The 7,924-nt window shown below is 48.2% G+C and overlaps 1 protein-coding gene across 2 annotated transcripts; it reads right to left on the reverse strand.

Annotated features, from left to right (window-relative positions):
• Positions 1 to 501: 501 nt before the first annotated feature.
• On the reverse strand, positions 502 to 7,529 carry SMIM12 (small integral membrane protein 12). Of its 2 annotated transcripts, none has more exons than XM_088140234.1 (2): positions 7,371 to 7,529; positions 502 to 1,439 (listed from the first exon to the last, which is right to left on the reverse strand). In XM_088140234.1, the coding sequence occupies exon 2, from the start codon at positions 1,423 to 1,425 to the stop codon at positions 1,144 to 1,146; it is 282 nt and encodes a 93-aa protein (XP_087996360.1). In that variant the 5' UTR covers positions 1,426 to 1,439; positions 7,371 to 7,529; the 3' UTR covers positions 502 to 1,143. The 2 variants fall into 2 exon arrangements, with proteins under 2 accessions (XP_087996360.1, XP_025033108.1); XM_025177340.2 differs by lacking the exon at positions 7,371 to 7,529 and adding an exon at positions 6,814 to 7,288.
• Positions 7,530 to 7,924: the final 395 nt, after the last annotated feature.

A 7,924-nucleotide genomic window follows, 5' to 3' on the forward strand; every position in this document is an offset into this window, starting at 1 on the left:
GGGGAAACAGAATGCAGGATACAATCTGCCATCCATTTTTCAGCTTCCAAAAACTCCAAATCTTTTCCTTTTTACATCCCCCAAGGACTCCATAATGGAAATGGATGGTTCTGATCCATATGCTGGCCTGCTCAATACATTTGACAATTTTCTTGGAGTTGTATGCTGTACAGCAATGTTTCTCAACCTCAGCTCCTTTAAGATGTGTGGACTTCATCTCCCAGAATTCTGGCTGGGGAATTCTGGGAGTTGAAGTCTACACTTCTTAAAATTGCCAAGGTTGAGAAACACTGCTGTAGAGGAAGATCCAGAAGCAAGGTATGAACTGTCTTCTGGGGAAATTTCTCCATCATTCCTGATTACTGAGGAACCACTAATACATTGGTGAGAATCTCAAGCGGTTTGCAATGCAAAGACCCAACTAATACAATTTGCAAATAGATTTATCCCCACCTACTCACCCTCCCACGCATAAAATACAAGGCTCCCCAAACATGGAAACTGATTTAAATTTTTAATTTCAACAATGGATCGGTGTTCCAAAAAAACCAGCACAATCTCTTCAACAGAAATTTCCAGGGAAAGAAATGCACAATTTCCTGAGAGGCAACAGTGCAAATATGGTCAACGGTGGCCTCAGGCAGCAGTCAGAGTTCTCTCCTTGAACTGAGAAGGTTTCCAGTAGAAACAGGAACAGTTTTTCATTTGCCTGTCCAGAGTCAAAAAGTCTCCAAGCCATCTGAAGAAGAGATCTTCCCTTAAAAGAGGTCTACGTACTTTGGGGCAGTCCTTTTAAAAGCCAAATCCTTCCTTGGATGTGAATTAACCTTTGGGATGTGAACTAATTGAGCCTTTGCCATAGCTATGGAGGCAGTTCCATCAAAAGATAGATAACCTTCTTATGGAAGATCAGACATTCTGCAGGCAGTGCCAAATACCAAGATTCATAAAGTCCATCCTCATCTCCGTGGGATCTCAGCAGCTGTAGGAATCCGCCAAAGCTGGTGAGAATGGCAAATATACATTGCATGGGCTGGTGGGCTCAACAATGATATGAAACAGAAGACCAACATTCAAAATCAAAGAATTCAGACCTCAAATGAAAGAAAAACTGATTGGCCAGGAAGAAAAAGGCCAGCTTCCTTAACTTTTCTCGGGCCGGTTCCGATTGAGAACAGCTTTGGGGGCAAATTCCAGCTTGTCCTTGAGGCTGACCACTTGGGTAAGGTCCTTCCCAACACTCTCTTGGAGCTTGCGGTCCTCACGTCTTTCTGAGATGCTCTTCTCGTCCTCAGGTGTCTGTGGAGGTGGCTTGCCCCGGATGAACCACTCGAGATGGTAGCCTACCACCCCGACCACAAAGGCTACAGGGAAGGTAACGTAAGGAGCATAGGTTCGCACGCTCGCCCAGAAGATGGGCCACATGACTCCAGCAGGTTCTGCAGAAGGAAAAGAACACGCAGTTGAAGAACCAGCAACCCCTTTAAACCCACAGTGGCATTCGAGGCACACTCACAAAACAGATTCCATGGGGAAACTACCTGTATTCATCAGCTACGATCGGTCTGGCCAGATGCCCCAAAGCATGTTTAAAAGCCCACCCACCTCTCTCGAGAAGACTCACTACACCTCCAGCTTAGCTCTTCTGCACAGCTGAGCACATTGTGAAGGCTCCAGGCTGTGATCAAATACCATTTTTATTTATTAAAGAGAATGCAAAAGGCTTCATTTTTAAAGATTTATGGGTAAGGTAGGGAAGGAATCTGGTGGTCACTAAGAGCAGTGTCCACAGGGACCATTACACCTCCATAGCTGCCCCACAACTTGGCAGGAAGCCTGCATTTAAGCCATTTCTGCAGAAGCACAATTTTAACAAATATTGGCTTTTAATGGACTCAGGCCAAGAAGCCATTTTGATAGAAAAATGGGTACTCATCCGCCAGATGATTGAATTCCCCAGGAAGATGACAAAACAACCACGGAGCATGTGATAGCACTTTAAAAGGCTAACGCTAACTTTACTGGTCTTTAAAAAGCCACAAGGCTCTGGATTGGTCTTCCCTGGGTAACTATTTGAAATGTCATTTCATCCCCTGGGGTCTTTCTTTGTAGAAAGCCAGAAATCAAAGTCACTTTATTTAAGCAGAATTATCTCCTGCTTGGCTGGCTCCAAAGTCCTATTACAAACAAACACATCCAATTCTCATTGTGGCTTCACACCCTGCTTGCGCGAGGCAGAGGCCCCATCGGCCCTTTGAGGCAGACTAGACTAGGAAACCAAAGTTATGAATGCTAAGACTACTTTTATTATAAAGTTATAGTAACAGAATCTTGCACGTCTGAATGTGCTTCCCCACTCCCTCTCTTTATCTTCCTGAGACGTGGGGAGTGTCTTGTCTGAGACACTTTCTCAAATTACATTTCCACCCCGGACTCAGATTTCTTTTATCTGACTGTTGTCTTGGTTGCAGCTCTTCCTCCTGTTCCTCAAGTTTATCCCAATGTCTGTAACAGGCTCTCTCTGTATCTCAATAAACACGTGTCTTCCCTCCCACACACACACTTCTCCACCCAGGAATTTTACTCATTCACTTGGGAATCATGGGCTGAGTTCTCACAACACACTAGACTAGACTGAACCGGGGTGAGGTACCTTACGGTTCTATGTGTTTTTATCTATTTCTTCCCTCCCCTTGAAACATTACAATTAACAATTCTTAAAAGTATAAGTTACTAATATGTACTGTATTATAAACTATATTATTATATTACCATAATGTAAAAGACTACATTATTTTTTTAAAAAAACTAACCTATTACACAATAAATTCTATGGTTGAAAAGAAAAGAAAAGAGAGAGAGAGAGAGAAAGAGAGAGAGAGAGAGAGAGATACCTGGAAATCAAGGAAGGAAGGAAGGAAGGAAGGAAGGAAGGAAGGAAGGAAGGAAGGAAGGAAGGAAGGAAGGAAGGAAGGAAGGAAGGAAGGAAGGAAGGAAGGAAGGAAGGAAGGATTGATTTTAGAGTTGAACACTTTTTTAAAACCCCAATTAATTTTAAATAGAAAAGTACAAACGTTTAAAAAGAAAAAAAAGTTTACAGATGTTTGAAACTTTATAACTTTCTTTAATTTCATCATTATAATTGAATTAAATCTTGATCATATTGATGGGGTTGTCTTTTTCCTGCAGAGTTTTGCTTTCCTTTTCTTTTTTTCCTTTGTTGTGGGAAAGGAAACCACTTCTGAAAATGTGATGTGAATCACATTAAGTTATTCTACAGTTGTTTAGACATACAACTACAACTTCTGCAAGCAACAGTTTTTTGTTTTAATAGGTTAACCCTAACCAATAGGTATGTGGTATGAACTCAGCCATCAAGCATAGGCTGAATAGAACAAAAATATTTGGCTGGATTTAAAAAAGAAAAGTTTACAAAACTGTAAGAGCTGATTCAGTAGAATATTGGCCTATCAGTCAAACTCAGGTGTCTTTTCAGAAGAAGAATATACAACAGCCAACAAGAATTGCATTTTAAAATGTGTGTTTTAAGCAGAAGGCTTCGGAAAAGCCATACCAGAAATTCTTCACTTATGATATTCTTAAAACATCAAGAGGACTCTTGGAATGAACTAAGTGGCCTTCACCAAAGATGGACCCAAATTGTATGAAGGCCCTTCCCGCAACTGCTTCCTTTCATCTCAAGAAACAAAGGCACCAGACTTCTTGCAATGATCTCAGGTCCTGAAAAGGTTGTTCTGGCAGCTATTAAGGTCCCAAACCATCCAGGATTTTTTAAAGCACACACCTGCATCCTGTACTGTATTTGGAAATGTACCGGGAACCAACATTTCTATTTAAGGACAGAAAATTAGATTCCCAGTACATAATTCCAATGTGCAGTGAAGTGAACATATTCCTTGTGATTCTCAGATGCAATAATGATTTATTGTCAAGTTATCAGAGTGCAGATAACTACAGCTAGACCTCTTCTGCCCAGGAAGGGCAGCAAGGTCATAACCTCTCTAGACAAATCTTCTTTTGAGGGTGCAACTGAAGAACTATGTGGCAACTTTGATCTAGGGCCTAGCACTAGGATCACTGTGGAACTATTCTTCTATTCTCTAATGCAGTGTTTCTCACTCTTGGCAACTTTATGATATTTATGACTTCAACTCCCAGAATTCCCCAGCCACCTGGAGTTGAAGTCCACACATCATAAAGTTACCAAGGTTGAGAAACACTGCTCTAATATCTCTAACCCAGCAACATGGTTTCCAAGTCTGCTAAGGTGTCAGTACTATTGTGTCTATAGCCAAAGAGCAGAGAGGCACAGAATACCATCTGCTTGGAACAGCATCATGAGAGTAGTGGACTAGTTGTAGATTAGATTATGATTTCTGGGCACCCTAGATTCTGCAGTTAATACTGATCAGCACCAGCTATATTTAGAAGGTGGCCAAGGGCTTAAAAGTCTCTGACTGAGAACAGACACTTTGGAGCAACTTCCTTTGACTGGACCTCATTGACCCTGACCTTGACTTGACCTTGACTTGGTCTTGACTCTGCTATGGTTTGCTAGATGTCTTCCCCATTTCCTTTCAACAGCCGGCCTGTTTAGCTGCACCTCCTGCTCTACCATGTCAGGAAATTCCTCCTTATTTCAAGTGAGAGATCCAAACTCAAAATAAGGAGGAATTTCCTGACGGTGAGAGCCAGTAAACCAGTGTTGTCCAAACTTGGCCACTTTAAGATGAGTGGACTTCAGCTCCCAGAATTCTGGGAGCTGAAGTCCACTCATCTTAAAGTGGCCAAGTTCGGACAACACTGCAGTAAACAATGGAGCAGCCTGCCTCCTGAAGTTATGGGTGCTCCATCAGTGGAAGTATTCAAGAAAAGACTGGATAGCCATTTGTCTGGGATGGTATGAGGATTCCTGCACTGGGCAGGGGACTAGAAGACTAAAAGGCTAGAAGACTAGACTAGAAGCTAGAAGACCTTCAAGGTCCCTTCCAACCCTATGATTCTATGTCAATCCTAGGCACAAGCCATTCGGGAGCTCTGTATTCCAGATGCTAGTCATCCTCCAGTGCAAGACTTAGATTTAAGAGAAGATCTTCTGACCAAACTAGCAAACCTGATCCTTTGTGGGAAACAATCCAATTCCAGTCACTTCCACAGTTGGAAGCTGAATTCAGTTGCAGCTGAATGAGATGTATAAGAGGAACAGAGATGGGGGCCTTCCAAACATTGAAGACACCTCACTCCAAATCCTGAGGTAACTTCATGCTGCCATTTTGTGTCAACAGAGCGGGGGGGGGGGCAGGAACCAAGTGGAAGCCTGAAAGATCCTACAGCAGAAAAGAAATGGAGTTGGAGCTTCTCTTCTGCTTAGGAACAAGGCCACGAAAGACTCAAGTTCCCAGCCTCAACGACAAGCCAGGCACTTGGTTCTCACTGAACCACCTTTCTCTCCTATTGGAGAGAGAACCAAAAAGAGAGTCAAGTTGCATTCAAGGAAATGCTCCTGCCGAGGCGTGCGATGAAGCCAAGAGCATGCTTTTGAACATGGGGTAGCTTCACACTGAGGATGTCTAAACTCGCTCTTGTAAATAGGGAACCTCACACTTTTGCTTCCCAACATGGGTATGAAATCTGTACGGAGACTGACTGGCGTGCTGATGTATCCCCCCAAGGTGGGGGGACATAGCCTCCTTTTTTCTTTTTGAGAAATCACAGCCCACCCTTTGGAGCAGTGTTTCTCAACCTTGGCAGCTTTCAGAGGTGTGGACTTTAACTCCCAGAATTCCCCAGCCAGCCTTGCTGGCTGGGGAATTCTGGGAGTTGAAGTCCACACCTCTGAAAGCTGCCAAGGTTGAGAAACCCTGCTTTGGAGAATAAAGAAATCTACCTCTTGACTTGGAGGAGGAAGGCCTCCTCCAATAGCAGTTTTTGGAGACTTAAAAACTCTTTCTTACTCACCCAAGGACAGTGATGGTGAACCTACGACACACATGTCAAAGATGACACGCCACGACATTTTGGGTGACACGCCAGTGTTCACCAACACTCAACAACAGCTATTCTCCCTGTCTGAGTTACCAAAGAAACTGAATTTGTTTGACTCTTATTTCATTTTCTTAATTATTTGATGTTCCTTTATATAATACAGAGCACCAGACCTGACTGGACTGTATTTTTTAAATGAAGACGTAAAGAATAGTTTCTCTTTTGTTCGGGGGGGGGGGGGGTGACACACCAGCAGAGTCACGTTAGGCATTTTCCAAATTTTTGACACGTCGAGCCCAAAAGGTTCACCATCCCTGCCCTAGGGTGAGGCTAGGCAAAGAAAAAAAAAATCTCATATTACTGAGCCCCTAAATATTGGATCCTTTTCTCTCCAGGGATAAGAGAGAAACTAGGAATGGCATTTTTAAAGAGAGGTAGGAATTGCAGGATGGGGGGAGCAAGAACAGTTGGGGAAGGGGGGCACCTCCCTGGAAACTCCCACCAGTGACAGGCACAGAATAACACTTGGTGGCAGATGACCCACTGGGCAGAGGGGCATTCAGGTTAGAGGTCAGGGCCTACATACTGGGACCCCCAAAGTTAGGTTTGCCCAACCCACCAAACCACAAACTAGTTAGTTTTAGTATAGCACCCTCCAGACGGGTCTTCTCTATCTTTTTCTACAAGGCAGAGGGAACAGGATGGATCCACCGTGGATCAGTTAACTGTCACCATGTTGTGCAAGGTCGAGCGGGAGCAGCAAACAATTTCAGTTTCAGGATGTGGGTCAAGGGGAACCGAAGCTACCTGCCAAGATGTTCTGTTTCGCCTCCACAGGCTACCTTTCAAGCTAGGTTGCTGCTCTGCCCCAAGAAGGCACCCCTGAATTCCACGCCAGACCCGGGGGGGGGCTTTCTAACCCCCCGGCCCCAAAGGTCATCCTTCAGCAGCCCCGTCTAACCGGGCTGCTCAGCCCCTCGCCTCCCTCCACGTCGGGGAAGCTCGGGGGGGGGGCCCAAGCGCTGCCTCCACGGCGGTCAACGCCCTGGCCCTTTCCCGGGGGGCGCCCGCAGGCTGCCGGCGCAGCCCCCGCAGCCCCAGGCCAGCCCCGCTGGAAACCGCGCCCGGCCTGGCCCGATCGCCCCCCAGGGCGGGACCCCGGCCGAGAAGCCCGCCGCGCGCCCAGGGAGCGACCTTGCGGCCGATCGCCGCGCGCTGATGCCACTCGCCGCCCGCGGCCAAGCCCGCAGCGGGCAACTCGCCCCGCGGTCTGGAAACGCGGGGAAGGAAACGCGCAGGCGGGGCCGGGGGCTGCCGGCGGCCGGGGCTCGCCTCCCCCCGCCGCCCCGCCCGTCTCGCCTCACCTCCTCCGCCAGCGGGGCCGCCGCCAAGCCAGGCCAAGCCCCCCCGGGCTCCGCGTGCGCCCTAGCTCTCCAGCGCGCCGCCTCCGCCGGGCCGGGCGCTGCGCTCCGCTTCCTGCCGCCGCTCCATTGGCCGCCGCCGCTCTCCGCCCGGCGCTGCTCATTGGCGGGGCGAGGCGGAGGCGGGGGCGGGGGCGGGGGCGGGGGGCGCAGGGCCGGAGCGCCCAGCGCTGCCCGCTCCTGCCCGGGGCGGCGCGCCCTTGGCCGCCCGGTCCGCTCCTCGCTGGCGCTTCGCTCTGAGATCCCTCTCCGCCCCGCAGACATCCCCGGCTGGGTTCGCCCCAGCGGGGCTCTGCTGGCGCTCCCGTAAGCGACGGGCACGAAGCCCGCGACGCTGCAGCCTGGCACGGGCGCCGCCAGCAGGCGCGGGGAGCCCTGGCCGAGCGCACGGCTGGACTATGCCCGCCAGCCCGCTTTTCCTCGTCCCTGCTGGCGGTCACAGGGCACGGTTCGCGCAGGGCTGCGTTGCCCAGCGGTGAAGCAGCGAGCGGGGCTCC

The sequence above is a fragment of the Python bivittatus genome, unplaced genomic scaffold (genome assembly GCF_059951505.1).
Source record: "Python bivittatus isolate LINGU-HERP-01145 unplaced genomic scaffold, Pbiv_v1 ctg000260_np1212, whole genome shotgun sequence".
NCBI classification, from domain to species: Eukaryota; Metazoa; Chordata; class Lepidosauria; order Squamata; family Pythonidae; genus Python; species Python bivittatus.

What these genes read in the sequence shown, in the direction of transcription:
- SMIM12 (XM_088140234.1), bottom strand. Translation starts at nt 1,425, where the DNA reads ATGTGGCCCATCTTCTGGGCGAGCGTGCGAACCTATGCTCCTTACGTT.